This window comes from Anarhichas minor, unplaced genomic scaffold (assembly GCF_050575085.1).
Source record: "Anarhichas minor isolate MPS153535 unplaced genomic scaffold, ASM5057508v1 ptg000009l, whole genome shotgun sequence".
NCBI classification, from domain to species: Eukaryota; Metazoa; Chordata; class Actinopteri; order Perciformes; family Anarhichadidae; genus Anarhichas; species Anarhichas minor.
The window spans coordinates 6,115,735-6,139,974 of NW_027466455.1; the positions used below are offsets into that span (position 1 = coordinate 6,115,735).

General features: G+C 42.6%; 3 protein-coding genes and 1 long non-coding RNA gene across 9 annotated transcripts; 1 reads left to right on the forward strand and 3 right to left on the reverse strand.

Annotated features, from left to right (window-relative positions):
- Positions 1-227: 227 nt before the first annotated feature.
- On the reverse strand, positions 228-11,899 carry sf1 (splicing factor 1). Its single transcript, XM_076087235.1, is given in 13 exon segments — positions 228-1,262; positions 1,264-1,480; positions 1,821-1,985; positions 3,887-4,103; positions 4,186-4,378; positions 4,472-4,579; positions 4,709-4,824; positions 4,913-5,096; positions 5,201-5,290; positions 6,212-6,364; positions 8,884-8,959; positions 10,742-10,873; positions 11,506-11,899. Coding segments are annotated over 13 exon segments (2,028 nt in total). The 5' UTR covers positions 11,768-11,899; the 3' UTR covers positions 228-1,147.
- Positions 10,790-18,876, forward strand: LOC142946132 (uncharacterized). Its single transcript, XR_012953003.1, has 3 exons — positions 10,790-15,772; positions 16,315-16,415; positions 18,120-18,876. It is a non-coding gene; the product is annotated as an uncharacterized LOC142946132 (long non-coding RNA).
- On the reverse strand, positions 12,727-17,508 carry LOC142946130 (RNA-binding protein 4.1-like). Of its 5 annotated transcripts, XM_076087238.1 has the most exons (5): positions 17,352-17,490; positions 16,565-16,625; positions 16,142-16,187; positions 15,321-15,744; positions 12,727-14,494 (listed from the first exon to the last, which is right to left on the reverse strand). In XM_076087238.1, exons 4-5 carry the CDS (start codon positions 15,724-15,726, stop codon positions 13,644-13,646), a joined length of 1,257 nt encoding a protein of 418 aa, XP_075943353.1. In that variant the 5' UTR covers positions 15,727-15,744; positions 16,142-16,187; positions 16,565-16,625; positions 17,352-17,490; the 3' UTR covers positions 12,727-13,643. The 5 variants fall into 5 exon arrangements, with proteins under 5 accessions (XP_075943353.1, XP_075943352.1, XP_075943355.1 ...); XM_076087237.1 differs by lacking the exon at positions 16,565-16,625 and having other exon boundaries at positions 17,352-17,491; XM_076087240.1 differs by lacking the exon at positions 16,142-16,187.
- On the reverse strand, positions 17,841-24,013 carry LOC142946131 (RNA-binding protein 4.1-like). Of its 2 annotated transcripts, none has more exons than XM_076087243.1 (4): positions 23,878-24,013; positions 20,917-21,346; positions 19,861-20,603; positions 17,841-19,654 (listed from the first exon to the last, which is right to left on the reverse strand). In XM_076087243.1, exons 2-3 carry the CDS (start codon positions 21,326-21,328, stop codon positions 19,876-19,878), a joined length of 1,140 nt encoding a protein of 379 aa, XP_075943358.1. In that variant the 5' UTR covers positions 21,329-21,346; positions 23,878-24,013; the 3' UTR covers positions 17,841-19,654; positions 19,861-19,875. The 2 variants fall into 2 exon arrangements, with proteins under 2 accessions (XP_075943358.1, XP_075943357.1); XM_076087242.1 differs by lacking the exon at positions 23,878-24,013 and adding an exon at positions 23,559-23,821.
- Between the last annotated feature and the right edge of the window lie 227 nt (positions 24,014-24,240).

A 24,240-nucleotide genomic window follows, 5' to 3' on the forward strand; every position in this document is an offset into this window, starting at 1 on the left:
CCGTGGTAGGGGGACAACTGTACAGACTGTTTAATCAGGTCTCCGAGTGCAGACTTCCTGGAGAGTTTGTGAGGCGGCGGACACCCATGACAAACCCAGGTTATGCAACACATTTGAATGAGGCAGCCAACAAAGCCTTGTTTGAAAAAAACAGAAACTCTTGGCAAGCATTGAGACACAGAGGGCCTCTAACCATGAAAGGAGAAACCAGTCCGGACTCAAAGACAAAAAGGTGAAATGGATCAGTTTAATGCAAAACCAAGCAAGATTTCAACAGCTTTTCATTCAGGCTAGCGCCATGACACAACCGACTGATTCCAGAAACAGAGTAAAACTAACAATTCGAGGGACAAAACTGATATTTTTGTCCTTGCAGAAGCAACACAAACACTGCACACAGCGTCTTAGAGCAGAAAGAGATGCAGAAAAACAAAAATAGATCAGATTCTCAGCATTCAAGTAGTGCCGGGGGGCAGAAGATGGCAGCTCGCAGCATCCAATTCCCCTTTTTCAAACTCAATGTCACAACTGAGACGCAGGCAAGTAACAAAAGAACAAAGAAAACAATTAAAACCCTGGGAATCTCTGGAAAACAATCGGAGACAGTACTACAAAAAGGTTTTCAGACAGAACTAAGATACACTTCACATCTCGTTATTACAAAAATATTAATCTTATTCAACTCAAAGTCAACATGAGGAACATGACAGGAGTATAAATTTGTGAATGAGAAGTTCATAATGGATCATGCAAGTTAAGCTTCAATATATTAAATCCAATAATAGTCGAGCGTTACAGTCTGAATTGGACCTTTGAAGCGGCGAGACTGTGGAGCAGAAACTAAACCTCCGGGTGGCTATTTGAGCAGTTTATTTGGTTTAAGTGATGTGACAAACTACGGGAGCGATGCACACAAGGAGCTTTGTGTCAACACAAACTTTAAAAACAGGAAAAATAACTCATTTACTAAAGTTACGTAACTTTACAAATTGAACTAACACAACCTTTCATTGTTTCACAGACGTCTCCACCATATCAAGGATCAATAAAAAATAAAGCACTGGTTATATCTTCTTCTGTGATCACACCTCCACAATGTGCTGCAGGGTGGAAACTCTTGTGGGAGGACTATTCTTCCGGGGAAGGGTTAATTCTGGGGTGGAGGCGGTGGGGGGGCAGGGGGCATACCGAAGGGGGGCATGCCCGGTACCCCCATCCCCATCATGGTGACAAAGTTGGAAGGGTCCATGGGTGGGGGGGGGTGGCGGCGGGGCATACATCATGCCAGTTGAGCCTGGAGGTGGTGGAGGGGGAGGAGGAGGGGCACCCGGGGGCAACGGGGGCTGGACGCCGGGGGGAGGCGGCACCATGGATGGGGCACCCATGGGTGGGGGGGGCTGGGCTCCGGAGGCCGCAGTCTGCTGGGGCTGCTGCCATGGAGGCAGGGTGCCGGTGCCAGGGCTGGATGTGGTGGTGGTATCTGTGGGGGGGGGGGGGGGGGGGGGCAGCGGGAGGTTAACTCTTTACTGTCATCACAACGTTCACATGGTCAGCTCACACTACAACACCACATGAGTACTACTGAGATATGTGGCTCCATTGTTACAGATACACTCATGTCTGCCATCATGACACGTTCATGCTTCCACAGAAGGGATCTTCTGATGACAGCGGGCCTTCTGTAGGCTTGTAGTTAAAGTAAAAATGAATCGAGTAGGGTCTAAATAGTTTGTAGCATCTCACACAACGTCCTCGACACAGAACTGTGTATATTGAAAAGAAAATGACGGAATGGTTTCAAATTGTTTTGAGTGTCTTACTCTGTTGCCAGGGTAGCGGTGCACTGGTTGCCATGCTGCTGCTGGGAGGGGGAGGAGGAGCCTGCTGTTGCCAAGGTGGCAGAGGTCCAGAGGGGGGAGGAGGTGGCTGGTTGCTGGGGGGAGGAGGTGGAGGCGGCATCATGCCCATTGGAGGTGGCAGCAGACCTACAAGGAAACCAAAATACAAACAGGTTGGTTTTGTTGCAGAATTCAATTTGATTATGATTCATAATAAACGCTGAAGTAGAGGTGGTGTGATTTTAATAATATGTGAATCCTTTTGGAACATGTATGTGGGTCATTTTTACCACCAGCACAGTAATAATTACAGCCAAAATACAGGGTTCATACACATTTTGACCAATGGATTTCCATGACTTTTCACCAAATTTCCATGACCAAACATTTTGTGAAATCTCGGTGTATACATGAAAAAGTGAGAAAATGTATTTAAACTACCAATGAGAATTCCAAAGCATACAGTAAACCTTAAATGACACAAACGAATGAGACAGTTTGATTAAAAGAATAAACATTTATAAATATACTCTGGTTGACAGGCATTCATACCACTGACACATCAATAAGAGCTTTAGTAGGTAGCAGCATCCAGCTAGTGCACATATTGCTTTCCCTTTTGTAGTGCAAAGTTTTCATTGAACCCTGTTACTGTATGACTTAATATTAACTTCCACTGTTACTGTACAGCTGTTAGAATTGTGGTCCATCTTCTATTTGCAATTAATATGCATTCAATCCAGTTCAATTATTTAAATGAAAATCTACTCTGGCTAAAGTACCTTATCAAGAGTAAAATAATAGCTGTGATTTAACTGCACGTGGGACTGTTGGGACTGTTAATACACTGGCTGTGGTCATCACAGTGAACAGTGTGATGAGAGGACATGCGAGCCCTTGTTGATGTAGTTCATCTCCTTGGAGCAGAGGCTGCATTTAGCATAGCCTGCCTTATCAATGTATTTAAAACACTGTGACAGCAGGAAGCTGTACTCACGTCTGTTTAGACCTCCACCTTTATCCAGGCCCACATCCACCTTTATCCAGGCCCAGCTCCACTCACATCTCAGCCCTGCGTCAAGCTGCACTACAAACAGCCTCCTCTCCCTGAAGCTCTTTGACCTCATCATCTTATCAGTATCATCCTCATTCTACTTTGAGTTAAAACAAACAACCTGCAACCAGATTTGGGGGGGGGGCTGCATGTTTCATCATGTTACGTTTTTTCCTCCTGAATCGCGATAACGACGAACGTTAACAGTCGACAAAGTTCCGATTGCAGCGGACGTTAACTTAACCCAGCAAGTCTGAACGGTAACGGAACATAACTCAAACTTTAACGGAGGGAAATGAAGACGCTGTAGACATCTGAACGCTGATTGGCCAAAACTCCACACGTCAAAGATGTTCTATTGCGAAGATCACCTTTTCTCCTCGTCCTACTCCAATCTGAGAAACGCCAGCTGGCAACTCACCGTAAATGAACGACATGAAAATATGAATATAACACATTTCCATGACTTTTCCAAAACTTTTGGGATTTTATTTTTTTCAAGCACTTTTCCAGGCCTGGAAATAACGATTTTAAAATTCCATAACTTTTCCAGGTTTTCCATGACCGTACGAACCCTGAAAATAAGGTCCTGTTTCTCTGTGAACTGGCTGGTCCTTCTGGAACTCAAGTCCTACCAGCAGCGACGTCCTTGTATTTAAAAGCATATCTTTTAAAAATCAACTCACTGTCAAATGTGTATTCATATCTAATAGATGGCATAATTGAATGGTCTGCTGTAATGTCAGCAAAGTGTATTATTCTCTTTTGAGTCCCATGGTTTAGACAATATTTGTTTACATTTTTGGCAAAGTGGCACCATTAGAAGTAGTTTCCCATCTGTGAGTTCAGACTGCACTCAGCATACGTCACACAGTATCTTGGCCTCATGTCTCTCTCAGGGCCTCCTCTTCAACACCCAAGGCCCCTGAGGAGCACAGCGACCATCTGTTTCCCCACCTCCTGTAATGTTAACCCGTAAAACGTCAGCTCTTACCCATGGGGTGTCCGTGAGTGTGCCCCTGGCCCATGGGAGGAGGAGGGGGCTGCATCCAGGGGGGTGGCAGGCCGTTGGGGTTGGGGGGCATAGGGGGGCCTCCCATGTTGGGCATTGGGGGTGGGTAGCTGTGGGGTCCTCCACCAGGTGCTCCGTGCATGCCATGGTAGTTCCTGCTCTCAGTCGGACCGGAATTCATCCAAGGAGGCCGGTTCTGCTGCACACAGTCACTGGTTGAGGACTCTCTTCTGCACACTGGTATGATGAGGAGGATGGAATCATGAGTGTTGCCAACTTACCTGTTGCTGGTTATTATTAAGTCCTGAGGACCGCTGCCCTCCTCCCTGGCTGCTGGAGTGTCCTCCCCCCGATGTGGGGACCGGAGCCTCCCCGAGCTCGGCCATCAGGGACAGGTACTCCTTGTCCATACGAGCCTTGTCCTGGGCTGACTGGGGAGGCTCGCCGCCTGTCGCTCTGTGGGCAGCGAATGAGCTGCACAAAGCAAAACAGCAACCGCTGTTACAAACAGATTGATGACACTACATGAATACATATACATTTGTGACTGGCTCCACTGATGGTCACCTGGTGTACTTGCAGTCGGAGGAGATGTGGCCTGCTCCGCCGCACTTGGTACAGAGGGTGGTGTTGGTGATGCTGCGTGGCTCAGAGTTCTGCCAAGGACGAAGGATCCTACAGAGACAAACGGGCACATTGGGTCTTCAGCGGTGCTCTGTAGTTTAAACTGAACATCTCCAGGGGCCATACATTCACCACCAATGATCCATCACACTGAACTTTGCATAAAACTCCACCACTGACCTGTTGTCGTCTTCCCTCAGTGTGCCGTTGAGTCTGGCGAGCTCCCTCAGCTGCATCTTCCGTAGGTCGTTCTGATCCTCGGGAGTCTCAATGCCTTGCTTCAGAATGTTGCGAATCTGTGGACACAAATTTGTCAGCATGAAGGTCATTTAGGAGCTGAGCAAACGGGCAACGTCCACTAGGAGCCTGATGAGGGGATCTAACCTGCTCCACGGCTTTCTTGACGTTCTCCATTGTGTTGGCGGTGACCAGCGCGTGCAGAGGCTCGTCTTCCCCCGGCAGCATCTGTCCGTCCTTTCGGCCTACCTTCCCCTCCTTCACAGAACCTTTACCCCGGATCATGATCTTGGCGCAGCACTCCTTCTCGATGTTCTTCAGCGTATTACCACTGGTAAAACCGAAAAGGGAACAAAAAGCGACAAGCTAAGCTCACGCTCGACTGTACTGGCAGTGACAAAAGGCAACATGATAGTAATATTTCGTCTCGTTTACCGTGGCCCGATTAACAGACCGACAAAGTTGATTTCGGGGTATTCGTCTTGGGGGATCATAACTTTGTCGTTGACTCTGGTGGCTGGAGGTCTGAGGGAAAGAAAGACAAGAAAAACATTTAGAAGGAGCATTGATCACCTTTTGAAGATTTGTGTTTCAGCTTTATTTTTTAGGATACGTCAATTAACCCTCTGAACCGCGAAACCTGCCAGCGGGATTGAAAAGCATGTTTTCTTTGAACCAAAACTACAAGCTACTACAAGCCAAAACTACAGCGTTTATCCTAGCCAGAAGTTGTAAAAACCTTCATTACCAGATTGTCATAGTTCCTACGGTCCTTGAACACATCAGTCAGAAAGAGCAACCAAAACAAAGCTCACAATTTTTTTTATTATATTTCATCAAAAACATTATATTCTACATGCCTCATTTAAAATCTCTCTACAAATAAACATTTTGTTTATCCAGATCCTGTAAAAAGCATCAACTTCTGCGCAACTAGGAAGTGTTGGTTATATAGATTCCATTGTTTTCCATTATTTGTAAAAGACATTATCAAAGAAATTCAACTTGCGTTTTTTCTTTATTAAGATTTATGGCAGTGTAACTGTGTTACACTGCACAAAAGACATTTCTGAGTTCTCTCCACTTCTAGCGATGAGTGTGCTGTTTCCATAGAGGAGCAGGACTTTATATTACAGTAAGAACGAGGCCACAGAGGGAAGAATGTGACGGGAGCAAAAACACAGCTTAGAGTTCAGAGGGTTAAAGGCTGGAGACGGGCATAGTGTCATTCTTTGTGCTGTTTAGTAGGACAAAATGCAGATATACTTTATGATTTCTATAAATCACATTTAACTCCATCCAAATGGTAGAACTTCAGACTATTACCATCATTTCGCAGCTTGCATGGACAAAGTTCCCCAGACAACTATAACAGCCACTGGTCACGACGCTGAACATATTAACACAGACTGGGCCTATAGACAAAAACAAGTAAAGAAATCCTACTTGTAGTCGGCAGGAGGCTTGAAGTCCGGGTTGAGTCCAACCATCTCGGTGATGAGGGAGTGGCGCTCCTCCTCGATCTTCTTTCGTGTGCGATACTCGCGGGTGTTCAACCTCTTGCCCTCGCTGTTGTAGATGGGCTCCGGAGAGGGAGACCTGAAAATGACAAAAGACAGGAAAGACATCATCGATACCTTTCTAGAAGTGGAGCTCTGCCAATAACAAACACACAGGCTCCCTACAGCTAACTCAGTCTTTAGGAATTTCAGATCTTCATTAGGAATTTTACCGACATGCCTTAGAAAGAATGTTAATAAAAAGGAACAGTTTTAGAAATTTGGATCTACTGAGATAGACTCTCAGATAGACTATGCGACTCATGGCCAGTGCAAGAGCAAACTCAAAACCAAAAGAAAAGGATGTAGGAACTCTGCACTGACGTTTCAACGCCTAGAGTCCATTCTTTTATACAATTCAGGGTAAGAAGGGGGGCAACCAAAGCTGTATAGTGGTAATTAACCCAATACACTGGAGGGGCATCAACCACAAAGAGGAAAAAACAACCACACGGCCATAACTAAACCTGCATACAGGATTGTTGGCCTACAAGACAGGAAAGTTTGGAGGTAAGAAAAAGAAACCAAAGCAAAATTCGCAATCCTAAGCAGAAACGCTGGCTTTGAGAGTTGCTTGGTGTTGGCGTGGCGGAAGAGGTCCGTACCTCCCCTTGGATGCTGAAAACCTGTGTTGCTGCGTTAAGGAGGCTCTGTGCTTGAAAAAGGGTTAGGTGGATGTGGGGTAATTTGGGTTAGAGAAAAGGAATTAAGATTAGATATCCACCTTTTCCTATGCTCTCCCATGAGAGAGCCACATGTGATGTGAAGAGTGAGAAATATATATACATATTTATATATAGGCTTTTTTCCTTTTATGCTTCAAGCTTCCAACGGTGACAACCTGAAACACCCCCAGTTGTCACTTTAGGCTGGGGAGTGATTGAGAGTGCTGCAGCTCTGCAATCAACTTTTTTGTTGCTGTGGAAATGTCTGATTATGGAGAGAAACTCTATATACAGTGTTCAGGCGACAGGGACTCTAGCTAACAAAATGTCAACTTCACACACTCTAGAGAGAGCCACATCCTGTGGGAACAGATCCTTATGGAAACTAGCTTAGAAGCTGGCCACTGCTTTTCCAGAGCACATACAATTCTAGCAGTTTTCTTCCAGACCTCAAGAGTCCAGAGGGAAAACTGGAACACGCCCCCTCCGGGTGGAAATGCTTAAAGCCACATGAGGGGAAAAACCAGAGATGACGAGTGACAAATCATTGTTAAGTCGAAACCAAAACCTATTGTATGTTGTCATGTAGGCTACAGGCCATGAGCCCAATCATCACTGGCAAAAAGTTAGAGAACATCCAGTAAGTCAAAAAAAAAGTCAGGAATGGCAATATCAATCGACAGGACTTGAGATCCTTTGTGTACCAACTAACGTTTCCAATAGAGCCAATTCATCAGAACAATTTCAACGTTAACGCTAAAAAAAATAATTACATTTAGAGTTGTGACCCAAACCTGTTTCAGAGGAAAATCTTTATACAGTATGCATCATGTATGTATTCATATATATTGACACAGCACTCTACATCAGACACATTAAACAAGCAGTGGGTGGGCAATGATGCATAAATACTAGAGGGCTAAATCTGACCACTTAACGGTCAAGTCAAATGAGAAATAATCAGAGAAAAAGACGGTTATCTTTGTTCTGGCAGTGATTTGCTTAACTGTCTCAGCTGAATGTGACAACATCTCAACATACTATTGCCCACGCAGTCAGTCCCATCCACATCTGACACTATCTCTTACAAAACGATTCGCAATTCAATTATTTGTTTGTCCAAGATTGAAACAGTCTGTCAATACATCATAATGAAACTGAGATTAAATTGATTAACAAATTAATAAAAATAGAAAAAGCTGAACACAAACAGCTGAAGGATGGTAGTTTGGCTGTGAGCCGACTTCCTCCTCTGAAGACCAAGAGATTCGATTGAAGGCTCCATTGTTTACTGACAGCTAACTGTTTCAAATATCAGATCACTTTTGATGCAATATTTCGTAAAAAAATTTTTTTTAATTGAATTGAAAACAAACTAATAGAATGTTTTCATTCAATGTAATTGCAAACACCGTCTCATTTTCTTGAGGAAAACGTATGAATAGATCTCATTCATTGTAAAGCGACTGATGGTCGAAAAATAGTATTTCTACAAAATGTTGCACTCCACTGTACAGTTTTAAATTGTTAATCATTTCCAATTATCAAAAGTCCTCAGTCTGTAGGTAACCATATCTATATTTAGCTCACACATGTGTATAGACCTAAATATAAAGATTAAACAAGCTATACAAACTATAATGCTCAGCGGTGAGGGAATGGTGAGCTTAATAAATGGATTCATGTGGATGGATTCTATACTCCGACACTATGAAGAACATTTTTAACTGGTTTCACTAAACTCTACATCTGCCAGCTAACACTACTGTGGAGTCTGAGATGTTGGCTAACAACCACATATATATATATATATACTGAAAATCAACATTTTTCTTCCAAAAAGTCAAGAAGGTAGAGAAAATGTTACTGTTCATGGGTTTAATCTTTTTCCGACCTGTCCTCAGGGTTAACAGGGATTCCCAGGTCTCCTGTACGCAGTTTACGAGTCAGGTCTTCAATCTGCAGTTGGACTGGAAGAATTCAGGTTAGGAAAGAAAAACAAGGATGGAGAGAAATGTGGTTACCACAACAACATCAGAGAGACAACGCTCTGCACATTAGAGCACTGTCTCATACATTACTGAGGTAAAGACAAATGGTGAGTCTGTTAAATCAGAAATAAAGGGGAGATCAAATGAACATCTGGTAAGACTAAAGCATGAAATCACTTATTCATATGAGAGGACATCAGAGGAACACATTACCCAATGTCAATATGTTCTCCAGGTCATTGACATTAGCATAGACCGGACTAACTTCTTCTCAGACAATGATTCAACATGGAACATATCAGTTAATGTCTCGACCACCATTCCTAAAAATGCCTGCCAATCCATCATTATTTCAAACCTCTGTTTTTTTCTTCCATGAAGATGAGCTTCACATACATAACAACATATTTGGTTTAACGGCTTTGGCATTTTAAGGACACATCGGGTCTGAAGATCACTGATTGGTCTATTTGTTTAACACGTTTCTACAACAAAAAAGCTGATCGTAGTCACTATTTGCACTCCACAGATCTAACACAGAGGGGCAGCAGTGACAGACAATTCTTACACTTAGAAGGCAATGAGAAAATAAATTAATCAGTCATCCCATGCACATTATGAAAGCTGCAATGAATACCCCCAAAACACAGAGATTCACCAGTCACTGAAACAATTACTTTGGATTATAGAGATGAATACAGGCCCTGTGAATTTTGGTTGACAGCAATTTCATCCTAACAACGCTTCCCTTGGACTGTTTTAGGGGATCTACTGAATGAGCAAAGGAAACAATAAGTGTGACCAACAGAAGGTGGGCACAAATGAATGTTTACATACCAAAGAAGTACAACCATTACCAATGAGCGCACAGAATCAATAACGATGTCAGTTATTGACAAAAAGGACGTATCTGCTTCAGAACACCCTGTTGAGGGCCTGTGAAGACAGTATGTTGGTGCTACACTGCTGCTGGAAGGCATTTGTGATTAAAAATGATGCGTTTCATATGATCTTTTTTTTTTTTTTTACAGGCCAAAGTAAGATCACAATAACAGTGATTAAGAGTTTCCCAATTTGCAGTGTCCACTAAATCACCTGCTTGAGTAACTTAAACATGTTGGATTGATTTGCCGTTGAAGCAGCATTGCTCACACTTTGACCAATAGAAACAGAAGCACACTTTGGCATGTCCTAAACATTATGAGTAACGCCTCCATGCACAGGAACAATACTGATGATGTGTAGGGGATCAAGCAAGACGGTGAGTAGTGAGCTGCAGCTCAGGACAGATATCAAGCAAGCACTGGCATTTAAATCATCTAGCTCAAACTCCTCTTGCTAATGGGTGCCCAATGGTATGCAAACCATAAGACCACAGAAGCACTTTCATTAAAGAGAAATATCCTTAATTAACACCTTACATCATCACGTTATAATCATTGCTCATTGGATGTGATTGCTTTATCTCAACAGTTGGAGCAAAATTTGACATTTCCCATTTTGCGTGACATAGTAATGCCACATTCAATACATTGAAAATATGATAAATAGCTTATAGTTAGTAACGCGTCTCGTGGGTGCCTTTAGAGAGCTCTAACTGTTGGAAAATCAGCAAACAGGACATAAATGTTAAATTAATACTCGTGTGCACCATGTAAGACAACTAGAACCTCAAACACATGTTATTGATCAAACAGGTTATGAAACAGACCTGCTCTTATGATTACAGTTATCTTTTAATCATTCAAATTAAAAATGTACCTATATAGGCTCTCTCTTGATCCCGGGTCAATCCAGGGGGGATAACAGTGGGCATGCCCGGTATGACAGTCTTCTGATCGGGCGTCTCGCTGCTCCAACGACTCTTCTTCCTCGATTTCTTCGAACTGAAATCTACCGGGAGAAACGGGGGATATTATCCACGTTGGATGTAGAGCTTCAATACGTGACGGGGATGTAACGTGACATGAATTCAAGCGCCATTCAACGCATCTTGCTTATCGATAAGTGACGTTAACAGCGGAGGGAACTTGTGACGTTCACGAACCACTAGTAGCCACAAGAAGCTGGACTGAATATAACGGTCGTCATACCCAACTTGAGATAAGTCAAATGCGACTATTATGCCTTCAAACGTTAAGCCCACACCATGGTTTACACAACTATGGTTAGAGTTTTTATGCAAGACGATTTCGACAAGGCTCGATCTTCTGTCAATAACGAAATGACGTTAACTTCTAGCACGGCGCAGCAAGTTAACATAGCTAACGTTACGTCCCTTTATTAGGCTCATGGCCGGTTTAACGTTACGTTTGAGGTGCAAGTGCAAATCTTAACACTGGTTATTGCAAATGTAAAGTGGGATATTCAGTAAAATGTACATGCAAACTAACGTTAGCGGGACTCTCCATTTTGTGCAAGGCCGATGCTTTATGTGCGGCCTTTATGTTACTTAGCTACATTCGCTACATGGCTAGCTTAAACTCATTACGCATGTTTTGTCACGTTAGCCGTGGTTCGGTTACCTGGTTTGGCCAATCCGCCAACCACAACTGGTTGTTGTGGAGCCTGGGTCGGAAAAGCTGCCGCAGGATTGAACTGAAGAGGTTGTGGAAAAGATACGCTTGGCATCGGGGGCTGGAAAGCTTGTAGAGAAGGAAAGGCTGCGGGCGGCCCCGGTGCTGGCATCATCCCGTTCCCCGCACCAGGCCCGGCGTCAAATCCTCGTTTAGCGCCAATGCTGGGGTGCAACTTCCCTAAAGGAGTTGCGTTTGCGCCCGTGGCCATTTTCAGTGTACTCGAATGTATTAGTCTCCGTTAAACTAGTCGACTCCGGTATAAATGTGATTAAATTGAGAAAAACAATATCATACAGCGTTGCCCACAATCCACCCTCACATTACTTTAATCAAAATGGCGCCTAACGGAAACCCACAAAAGATGAGTCCATGGCCGACGGGGGATGATCCGCTGTAGTATGAAGCATTGCTATTGGTCAGACCAAGCCCCTCCCCATAGGCCGTGTTCTATTGGGCAAAGCTTTTTGTTATCCCCATTCTGAACACTGATTAGCTCTTTTTAATATCAATCTCCTTATATTTCTACCCAAACCTGAAAAGCACAATAAGCTCCTAAAATGTTGTGGCACTATATTTTTAACAGTGAATTAAAACATATTCCTAAGTATACAACCGTATGAAAATACTCTTTATTAAATCATCTGGTTTTGTTGTTTTAATTGCAAGGCACTTTCTATCCCACCAGTGCAAATACAATCCAAACAGAATAATTGTAATAATTATACAATAATTGTAACAGTGGAAAAGCATTTATTAGAGCTCGTCAAGGATCAGAATGAAATAATTGGAACTTAGTGTCCTATAGCAAAGCATTACCAGCATCAGTGTCTTGGCTCCAGACCGCTTGCCATTCACACCTTTAATATAAAAATGAATATATTGATGAATATGAATACAGTATCTAATGTGGCTAGTGATACCCAAATGAGTAAGACATGGTGCACGCCAATGTTATTGTATCTGCAAACTAACCCGCTGACCACATTTGTCACCCTATTTTATTATGTCCTTATGTCCTCATACACTTCAGTCTATATGGTCTTTTCCTTTTTTCCCCCAAGCTGGTCGACCCCCAGCTTATGTTTTGATTGACGGTTGCACTACTTTGACTGTAAATGCCATTTCACAATATACCAGATGACTCAGCACAATGAACACACAAGTCAGTTTTCAGACTTTAGACAGACTTTAATTTTAATCTTGTCGTTAGAAATTAAGAAAGACAGCATCATGAAACTCCAACATGTAAATATCCAAAATGTGAAGGTTCATATTCATCACGGAAATGAAAATCTATTTAATGTGCCTATTGACAAAAAAAACATGTTCACAATTATATTTGATAAAAAGTTCTTGATTTCACAAAAGGTTTGCTGTAACTCAAATACTAAAGTGTCACCATTTTTTAACGATGAAGGTCCATATTTGGGTACAGGTGTGACATTTAAGCCCACAGGTTAAACAATGTAGGTGATGAAGCATACGGTACTCAAAACTTGTTTTGCCATTGCTTCACGTATGCAGTAACAATGTTAACTTACACAAACACAAGTACACTAAAATGCACATAGATGCTGCTGAAAAAAGTATTAGTTAAATCCAATTAATAGTGACTAACCTTTAAAACATGCACCATGCACTATTTTAATTTGTTTCTATTCAGACTACATAGTGTATAAACAGAGCTTCTTTCAGAGGGGCAAACATTCATTCTCATGAATAGATGTCAGCCAGGTTGTAGACGAACCCAGGATCTGCACTGCACCAATAACACCACACGTGAATAGGACAATGAAAGGTGGTCAACTTAGTGTTAGTTGTACTGTATTTTGATGTACCTAGAATGAGATCATAGCATGTGAGGGCATTCAAGCATTCACGTTGAAATCTACTAGTTGGCTATTACGGTTGGTAAGCTTTATTGTAGCCTAATTCTTAATACCCACTCACGTACACACTTTTGCCTATGATATTACTAATGAGATGTTATGTTTAACGTTTCATTTTCAGTGATTCCAATGGCACTTCGGCTATCCTATCCACTAAATGACAGGCAGCTCTCGCCTGGCATCGTGGGACATGGATTAGTATGTATATCGTGCCCGATCAGCGCCCGGATGGTCATAGGTAGAGCTCCTTGGGGGGGCGGGCACCGGGGAAAGGCGCGAGCGCTCATATGCGTATCCATCTGCCTCGACGGGGACTCTCCGAATCGGACTTCGGTCACGTGCGTAGTATGAGGAGACCGGGGCTGGTGGAGGAGGGTGGGGGGGGCACTCGTATGGGTCGAGGCTAGAGGGGGGTAGACGATCCCTCATTAAAGCTGTGGAGGATGATGTTGATGGAGCAGGCAAGGGGACGGCGCGATGTTCCTCGAAATAACTGCCTCCGTAAGCATTGGCCCTGTACTTCTCGTAGTAGTCCACGACCCCGTACGGATCCCGTTCCTCGTAAGGCGACCGTCGCATCGGGTAGGCTGGTACCGCGCCATAGAGCGAGCCGTTGCTCCTGTATGCTGCCTCGCTGCCGTACATCCGAGCCATGCTATGTTCAGCGACAGCGCTTAAGCCGTAACCGGGGTGCGGCCCGTATCTCATTGCATTCTCGTAGCCCGAACCCCTTCCGTACCCCGCCATGCTGCCGCCGTGACCGGCACCCCGGGAAAAACCATGAGCAGGAGCATAGCCGCCGCCATAATCTGGGTCGCCACTGAAGTCCGGTTGATAACCCCTGTTGCGAGCATGCTCGCCAAATCTCGAGTCATCGTATCCATCAGACTTTGGCTCTGAGCCGTTTCTGTGGAAGCCATTTTGGTCTAGAGGGCATTCTTTGGACCAGTGGCCTTCCTGCCCGCAACGATAACAACCCGATCTGTCTCCCATTCCCGGCGCAGTACGGAGGCGGCTAGTCGAAAGCTTCACGCTCATCAGTTTGCCTTAAAAAGAAAAGACTCAATAAGGACTTATGCCTGCATCCAAATATTTGACATTTCTTGTCTGGCATACAAACGTCTCCTAACCAATCAGTCTGGTAAAAAGCTGCATTCAAAAAGAAATAGCAATGAGATATGACTTAAGATTTAAGCATTTAAAAAAGGTATTAAAGCTGAAATCCGTAACTTCCCAAACATTCTTACCCACTGCAGTGGCAAAAGGGAACTCCGACAGTGTCGATACCACAAAAAAGACCGAGATGTGATAGAAGGTTGCACGCAAGAGAGCTATCAGCTAATGCTAAAACACGTTTGCAAAGTTTGACAACACAAATTATTCAAGGGTCCACGTGACGAAGATTTCGTCATATTCGCCCGTGGCGCCGAAGGTTCGCACGTAGCGTGCACAAACCAAATAAAGACCAAACGGGACCACGCGCACACCTGTCCTCAGCCCTTAATGGGCCCGTGCAGTTGAATTGGATTTGTAAAAATACAATCATGGTTAGTCATTACTTCTAGTATTACACTGACTGTACTTGCATTACCAATTAGAACAGGTGTGACCTGATAAGTCAGTAAATTGCAGTAAGTGCCCATTTGTGCTTTACAAGAATCCAGACAAACCAACGACTTTACGGATGCCAGCTTTAAAATAATAAGGGCTGCCTCGCTTTCTTCAGCTTCCCGTTATCCTTGAGTTGTCTCTTTGTACTTACCTGTGGTGTGTCCATTACTTACCCATCAAACCACAAGAACAGAATGACATATTCTTGATAATACATCTTTCAAATAAAAACTCCCTATTAACCCCAGCCCAAGAGTTCACCTTTAAAAGCTGTGTTGTCTAACTGATTAATGGCCTCCACAGCATCCTCCATACGATCCATGTGAACAAAAGCATAGTTTTTTACTATGTCACACTCCGCCACAGAGCCAAACTCTTCAAACTTGGCCCTCAGCTCCTGGTTGGTGCAGCCAATGTTGCCGACGTGCAGTTTTGTGGATCCTTTCGACTTGCTGCGGCTCATTTCTACATTCATCGGCATGCCATTCAGCTCATAATGGTGGAGGTTGCTGATGGCTTCCTCCGCCTCCGCTTTGTCGTCCATGTGCACGAAGCCAAAGTTCTTGACAATAGTGCACTCTCCAATCTTGCCATATTGGGAGAAGAGAGAGCGAAGTTCATCTGATGTGGTGTCCGGCGACAAGTTCCCAATGAATATTTTCACCATCGTGGAGCTTCCACGTCACTAAGGGAGGAGAAAATAAATCAAGATTGTAAGTATCATATTCCATTACAATATATTTATGAATTGAGCAAATTTCCCTGTTGTATTTACACCCAAGTAGGGAAAGCCCTTAAGAATTGGCATTACATATTTTGTCAAGTTGTTGACAAGTTCATTTTCCAACAGAAAAGTATATCTTGATCTCAATTATTTAGTAACCAAATTCAAAGAATGAATATCAAGGCAGATGTTTATGCTAAAAAAAAATAAAATTCAGCTCATAAGTCGCTTATAGATTTTATAACTCAAATATTATTGGTATCAAAAATTCCAGTATTGGCTGGGCTCCAGTAATGAGGATTATTCAGATGCATCAAGTATGTCATGTGTTAAAGGTTTGCAAAATCAATATGATTACCTGCAGATTCCATCAAAATAAACGTCTCATGCTTCATTTTTTGATTCTGTGCCAATTCACATGGAAGAAAGATAAAATTGCATTGCTACCACAGATTCAGGGTCATAACTCTTTTGTTTGGACTGATGTTTCAAGCTCACTGTGTTTCTTTATGCCACATAAAACTCTACAAGGACACTTCAAACGATGAATAACCGAGGACCATTCATCCTTTAAACAACTTCAAATCACTAAACAATATATGACAATGGAAAAAGAAATATAGCAGATTTTGGTGAGTATGTGGAAACAAATGTAACGCATAAGAAAGATGCATCACTTCTTCTGGAATTAAATATGTATTAACATTGGTTGTACACTAACACGACTTGATACACATTATACCCACAGGACATGAGGTTATTGTTCAATTATCATCAATACCTTTATAAGCTGGAAGACTGTGCTGTATGTGGAGGTTTAACAATAAATCAACCATCAAACTCTCCTCAAAAGAAAGAAAGGATCATGTTAATTAACCAGATGGCATCCAGTCACATTCATACATGAGGAACACATTAATACATATTTTTCTAAACATAAAATGTTTAGAAAATGTGGAGCTCATAGCTGCTCCTGTGACCTGGCTCGCTATTTAGCGGTAAATTGAGATTCTTTTGTGCAAATCCCGATCGAGAGTTTAGAAGTGCGTTAGCTAGTATCGTCTGCAAAACACAGAACGGATTTGCAACGTATATCTTTGGCGAGTATCGATAGGTATACGTTACCAGCACGTACGAATGACATGACTCAACATAGACACACAAAGGTCGAACACCTAAGATATATCTGTCGCTTTTCCATCGACAGCATATACGCTGCGCGTCGTGGCTCTGCATTTCAACAACGGTACTTTCGTTAACGTTACGTTCACGTTAGTTGCTAACTAAAGTAGCGTTAGCCAAGTTAGCAGAATTACCGAAATGGTGGCTTAACAGTTAACGTTATAGACATAACATGTTGAATTTTAGTCGATAGCAAAGTTATTTCTCATCACGCGTGTAGGCCTTAACTAAACACGCTGCACGCTTATAGCTAGTCTGTAAATTAGCTTAGCATAAAACCACATTTGCTATAGGCCTAGCTAGCATTAGTAGCTGGAGAACATTGGCTTATTTCCAAAACAAAGATACTTTTAGGTTCACTGTGTTGCATTAAAATGATTTGCTACCTTTTTTAAGCTGCGGTGTGCGCCTCGACCCTCGGAGAATGAAATGACGACTGTCGCTTTACCGACTGACATTGACGTAGCTAGCTCGTGACCATGAAAACACCATACCAAAGACATACAGCTAACTCGGTTAGCACCTTTGGGAGGGACCGCAGGCCGTCTATGGGAGGGACCATAAACTGAGTATAACAGGGAGGGACTAACGTTACATTTAGCGCTACGCCTTCATGTGATGAGATGAGACAGAAACAGTGAAACCACAGAGGAAAATAAGCAGAATGCAATAAAGCACATCCCATGTCATTTATATTTGGGCCAAACCTTTTGGCGGCCCTAATCTAACAAAGAAACGAAGTTTAAAGAACGAGATAGGGATGTGCTACAATTACAGTTTTTATGCTCAATAGATTTTGGGTCTAGCACTCTACCGTAAATCCAGTTGTTGAAGCGCAACCTCATCTGACAAAATAAAGAAATCAAGTTTATTAGTGTAGTTGGAAACATTTCTTGTTTATGTATATTTGCAATATATTTACATTTCGTCAGTTTGCGCTGTTAGAACTATTAAAATAACTCTGAAGACTAGGATGCATTTTCTAATAGCTGACAAAATAAAATGTAATAGAAGCACTTGTTGAAGAAAAGTAGCCCTTAATTATGGCCATAACTGTTAAACATAGATTTGTATTCTCTGTCATCATATTTAAAAGGTTAAAGAAAAGACTGGAAACTAAACATTTTTCTTCTTTCCTGTACCAATACTTCTAGAGACCCCTTGGAGGAGTTCCCACCCCCCACACTGGTAACCACTGATCTAAACAAATGTTGCATAGACACTACTGTAGATTTCTCCACACCGTTTATACCGTGGTCTGACAGTAACATTCCAAATGGTTGTTGTCCAAAGAATATTTAGTCATTACAAAATACACACTGACATTCAATTTGATCCATATTGCTCACTTAGGGTTAAGTTTGAAGGACTTTCCAAAGTTCTGAACCATGACCTGTACCCACAACCAGACACCATTAAATCAGGTTCCAAACAAAGAATAGAAGAATGTCAAGTGTCACCAAAATAATTTTGGCTTTATTAAAAATCGTATTCACTTTAGATTATTTTGTAATCACGCTGGTACTTTTACAGCTAGTATGAAAAATACAAACCTCAAATCCACCTATATGCAAAAACAAACGAAAGGCACCTTCAACAAAACAAGTGCCTCACGACTTACACTCCCCGAGTCCTGCCTCACATTACTGTATCTAGATAGTATGAACATCTATCCCAAACTTAAACTCACCAGATGAAGGGATATTTTCTGTTGCCATTACCGGTGGGACAAAAACACAGTCAATGTGTTCCTGTGTTAGCAGCCCAGTGCATGTCAGTTGCCGTTCTTATTTTCAAAAAATTGTATTAAATTTTTTTTTTTTACTTCTGATCAGCAGACAATTTGTGATAAAAAAGTATGAATGTTATATTTTGCAGACACATTCAAATAAAGGCTGGAATGTTTGCGATTATTTGTCTTGAAATAGGTACTAACTCAAAGTGTGATTCTATGTCCTCAGCCACTTCAGTTTCATGGATATGGATTCAGTTCTTTATTGTCTTCTTCAGTGTCAATCACTGAGTCCATTCATGTGCTAGAGGCCAAAGAGAGCAGGTTCTTTTCCTCACCCACCACTAGAACGCTTACCGAGTACTTCACCCTTTAAACGGTTTATGCTGTGACGAAACATACCGTGTCCTCACCTTCACAGCACATTGATAAGACACTAATGATGATCATTTTTGAAAAAACATTTATATTTATCCATATAACTGATGTATATCAAGTCCCATGTGTGTCTAGAAGCACGACAAGATTCTTCTGCACCACAAGCAACTGATGCAGCACAGGTTAACCCTCATTCCACTCAAAAAAGGAAAGTACATATTCATATATTGAAACAAGAACACTTCTTCTGTATGACAAACTGAAGCCAAACAATTGACATTTGCTGAATTTAACAAAGAAACAAAAAAGGAACATGGCTTAAAACTGAGCTGGATCCTGCAGAGCGAGTGAGCATATTGTTTTATACATCATGAATGTCAAACGGTGCCGTTCATTCTTATTGAAAACATGTTAGGTGAATGCGATTGAAAGAACAATTCATCCGCAGGCAACCGGCATCTCAGGTGCTCGGAAGATGCAGACACAATTTCCAATCTTAATTTCCGCACCTCGCGCAGACCGATGGAATCACGGCGCTTGAAGAAATGACGGCAAAAGTCTTGCGGTTCACAAACAGACCTAGAAAGAGAGCAAATTCCCTTTTCAGAAACAGGGCTCAAACCCCCACTATAGCACAGCTTCAAAGGATTCAATACCCTAAAAAATCCAAGGTACAAAGGATCTCCGGGATCCCAGTGCCCACTGACCAGTACCGTTTTACAGTTAAACGTCCCACTGTTCGGAGAACTAATAAATTGTCACACATTGGTTACTATGTTGCTCACCTTGGCACGAGGGCTTTAGTAATGCGCATAGCGTGGCGCGTAATGATCCTTGGGCCGTGGAGCAGCGTAGGAGCTCCGGGAGCCCGACCCCGGTGACAGGCGTGTTCGCTCATAGCCCGCCGAGGAGACCGGCACTCGTCTGATCGGGCTGCGGTCCCGTGCATAGTATGCGGCAGCTGATGAGGACGAAGGCAGTGACCGACGGTCGTATGGATCTATACTGGAGGAGAGCTTTGAGAGGGAGGAGGGGGGAGGTGGGGGAGGGGGGAGATAGGACATGCGACGATCCTCGAAATAGCTCGAGCCGTAAGGGCGAGCTCTGAACTTCTCATAATAGTCAACACTGCTGTAGAGGCGGTCACGGTCGTAAGCTGGTGACCTCTCCGGATAGGAGCTTGCTCCCCTGCCGGCGTACCCATCCCCCAGCTCAGCACTGTAGCCGCTGAGCCTGCGAGGGGGAGGCGGCATCCCACCTACGTAACTCGCCCGACTATACGCAGAGTCGCCCATGAAATCAGCTGATGCAGATGCCATCTCGTAGCCGCCCCTGCCATAACCATGGCCGCGTGGGGGGCCTCGGCCGCCCCGGCCTCTTGTGTCGTCGCCGTGGCTACCGTTCCGACTGACAGGACAATCTTTCGACCAGTGACCATGTTTCCCGCACACATAGCAGCCAGTGTGCTCTCCCATTCCCGGGGCGGTGCGAAGCCGACTGGTGGACAGCTGTACGCTCATCAGCTTGCCTTGTAGGGAGAGAGAAGACACGCATGAGACCGTGGGGTTCTGACACCAAGCGGCTCTTACCGACTATAAAAACACCGTAATCAGTGAGCAAAGGCATGAGCCGCGCCATGGGCAGGAGATTTCTGCCCTGTTCCTCAATGAGAGACATTGACAAAGTTTAAAGCGATTACTTTCAGTCCACCTGGTCAATTAATGTTGAAAAAAGCCAGTGGATTCTACTTGTCATGAGAGCCCTACAGCGACAGAAAATAATCCAAAATTCGTATTTATAGACAGCAAAGACAACTAGCTCTCCCTCGCCAAAGAGTTCACCTTTGTAGGCGGTGTTGTCCAGCTTACTGATGGCGTCCATGGCGTCCTCCATTCGCTCCATGTGAATGAAGGCGTAGTCCTTCACTATGTCACACTCCACCACTGTGCCAAACTCCCCGAACTTGGCCCGCAGGACGTCAGTGGTTACCCCTTCGCCGAGGTTGCTGACGTGCAGCTTGGTGGTGGACTTGGGCCTCCCTTTGCTCATCTCCACATTCATGCGCCAGCCGTTTAGCTGGTGCTGGTGGAGGTTCCGGATGGCCTCCTCTGCTTCCGACACGTTGCTCATGTGTACGAAACCATAGTTTTTGACAATATCACATTCTGAGACCTTTCCGTACTTCTCGAAGAGCTCACGCAGCTCCTCGGGTGCGGAATTGCAGGCGAGGTTGCCAATAAAAATTTTCACCATGATGAAGTTCGGTGTATCCTAGAAGATTAAAAAAAATATGCTGATTACTACTGTAAAACCACAACCAATATTTAATGAGAGGAGATTAATAGAGATGTGAGGCGGTGCGGTTATTAAATAATATTAAATATCTAGATAAAACTATAGCAGTCTAGGGCCGTCACTATATCAGATTTTCACAACACAATTATCGTGGCCTAAAGAAATCAGCATAATGACATTATTATCTATAGAAAATTTAAAAAAATAAAAACAATGTAAATTTCATTTTTAACTTTATTGTGCATTTTGTCTCTTTTTTTGGCAAATGAATTATACCCAAAGTACCAGTATAGTGAGGTGGAGAGATTCTGTAACCATAAAACTGTACAAAAGCAAGATTTGCACAATAAATAAAAAAAGAATTTAAAGTTATCATCAATACCGGTATTTCGCTATGTTCAGTTTTTATTCAAACCGTTTTAGGGAGATATTGATTCAACTGTATGATCATTTTAGAGGATGAAGCTTGTGGTGCTGTTGTACAGAGTGTGTTATTTAGCTTACCCTTGCTGACATAGCGTGGACAATATAATAGAAACACTTGTAGGATAATACATTTATAACCTGCCATCCAAAAATGTTCATGAAACCTTAGACAGCAGCACCAGGGGACACATTTAGGTGTGGTGTCGCTCCTTAATCATTAGAAAGCAACACCTGAATTGAGATTTGTGGTTTTCACAATGATGAATTCATTGGATCTGAATTTTAAAAGTTTTCATGATTTTTATAATACAAAAACGTGTGCAGTAGTTAAGTATTAACTGAACCATTTTTCTTTTTTGTTTTGAACATGATTTGTTGACTGAGGGACGAGGATGTTCTGGGTCGATCTTCACGATTGGCATTCGGCCAATTCAGGCCTATATTAATGTATCCTCAGTATCTGTTGAAATGAATCAGATCACATTCCGACCCTTTCTGTTCTGTGCTCGACTGTATTTTTGTCACCTCAGCCTGCTAGTGTTGCAGCACGCTGCTCTCTTGCTGCAGCCAGACTCAACCCTGCAAGCATTTTGCTCAACATACGAGTGAAAACAACGGTGTGGGAACGTGAAAATGTATTTGGCAGCACTGCCATTTGACTCTTCTGACAGCTGGGTTGGCAAACTATATGCTTTTACTCAACTCTGACAGTAACGATTACTAGAAGATCGTGTCTTGGAAATGTGAGCATTATGCAATGTGTCGCAGTCTCCCATTTTAGCATTTATATATACCATAATGGTAATGTTAACGGATCAATCAATTACAGTTTGAAAATGTTTTGAAATAGGACCTTCAGCATTTGGATAGAGATCAAGATAAGATGGACCGAATTTAGATGGTGACGTAAGTTATTACAGTGTCACATACACATTTAAATCAACATTTGGTTAAATATAGATAAGATATTGAATCAGATTGAGTATCGGCAGATACCCAATATTAAAAGACCAGGACTGGGATATTGGTCAAAAAACGTGATCGTGACACAGACATCCCTACTGAGAGATGATGCATTAATGAAGTGAATTGTATTCTGAGCTAAATCTATGTACATATAATTGCACACATCTAATTTTAGTAGTTAGCGTTTGTTACATAATACATCACAGAGTAGGCAAAGTTGTCAGTAAAAGGTTTCTATAAAAACTAAACATAATTTTCAGGGATTTAAAAGAGTTAAACTATTGCGGTTTGGTGTGTCAGATTTATGCCATGTTGGACTGGTTTGCGATATTATGTTACACCATCTTAATTTAGCATAGAATGAACTAGGTTAATATGACACTCATTGGCACAGACACATCATTCCAAACTAATCGTTCAAAACGGCGGTGAAGATCTACTAAACCGAGGAAAACTTTAGTGTATGAAAGGGTCAAACTCGGGTCACAAGTCAGTGTGTAGCCGCCGTGCTTTTGAATGACAGCATGTAGCATGTTCCAAGCGAGAGACACACCTAAGCTAACAACTTTGGCCTTTATTGTTGACTAGCTCTGACAAGTTGGCATGATTACTTATGATACGATTTTAACATAATTTCCTCACTAAAATTAAGTAGTTTAGAAACACTGAGCGTTGGTCTGAATTCCACACCATCTACAGTCTGGCGTTTGCTTACGTAGATAGGTAAACATGTCACAGATAAGCTAGCGCGTCTTACTAGCTAGCTAGCTCTTTCAGTGTATGTTGCATTACTCACAGAACTAGCCCAAACAGTCCAAACGTCTCGCTCGTCTTTTTGCGCAATGTATTTAGTGTGCAACGCTTCCATGTTCGTCCATATTTCAGTGTAATGGCGTTCTGAAGTTTGGAAAAAAAGACGTATGAATTCAGTAAGCTAACATATTAGCTAGCTAGCTAGCTAGCTAGCTAACTATTTACTAACTAACGTACGGTTGCTAATTCAGCCAATGTCCATTCAGAGAACATCCAAAACAACTATACGATGACAGCTGCGCTTTACCAACTTCCTAAAACGTATTGCACCTCTTGCTTTGACCTTACAATCTCTAACTCACCGATTAGACGACTTAGGCCTTGAAACCAATGAATGAAAAGTGAAATGGCGGCGGCACAGCACCCGTGACGCTGCTACGGTTTCTTCTACTTCCGCGACCACATCCTGCTTCGTTACCGCCACCAATCGAGTGGATGTCTGCACTGTAATCGTACGCATATGCCAAATACTATGTGTACTAGCTACATACTACAGTACTAGTCCTATAACTTTACAAAAATATAATTTAGATCAACTTGAAATGTTTAGGATGCAGCTGCAATCAATGGTAAGAAGATATTTTCTAATAATAGTATTATTCAATATTATTATTATTTTAAAAAAATCGAATTAATTGATAATTGCTGTTTTTGAACAACAGGGA

Coding starts and splice junctions, on each gene's coding strand:
- LOC142946130 (XM_076087236.1), bottom strand. CDS start 15,726: ATGGTGAAAATATTCATTGGGAACTTGTCGCCGGACACCACATCAGAT. Junction 14,495..15,320: donor AGACAACACAGCTTTTAAAG/GTGAACTCTTGG, acceptor TTTCTTTTTAAG/GCAAACTGATGAGCGTGAAG.
- LOC142946131 (XM_076087242.1), bottom strand. CDS start 23,630: ATGGAAGCGTTGCACACTAAATACATTGCGCAAAAAGACGAGCGAGAC. Junction 21,347..23,558: donor GGACTGTTTGGGCTAGTTCT/GTGAGTAATGCA, acceptor TTAATCTTCTAG/GATACACCGAACTTCATCAT. Junction 20,604..20,916: donor GGACAACACCGCCTACAAAG/GTGAACTCTTTG, acceptor TCTCCCTACAAG/GCAAGCTGATGAGCGTACAG.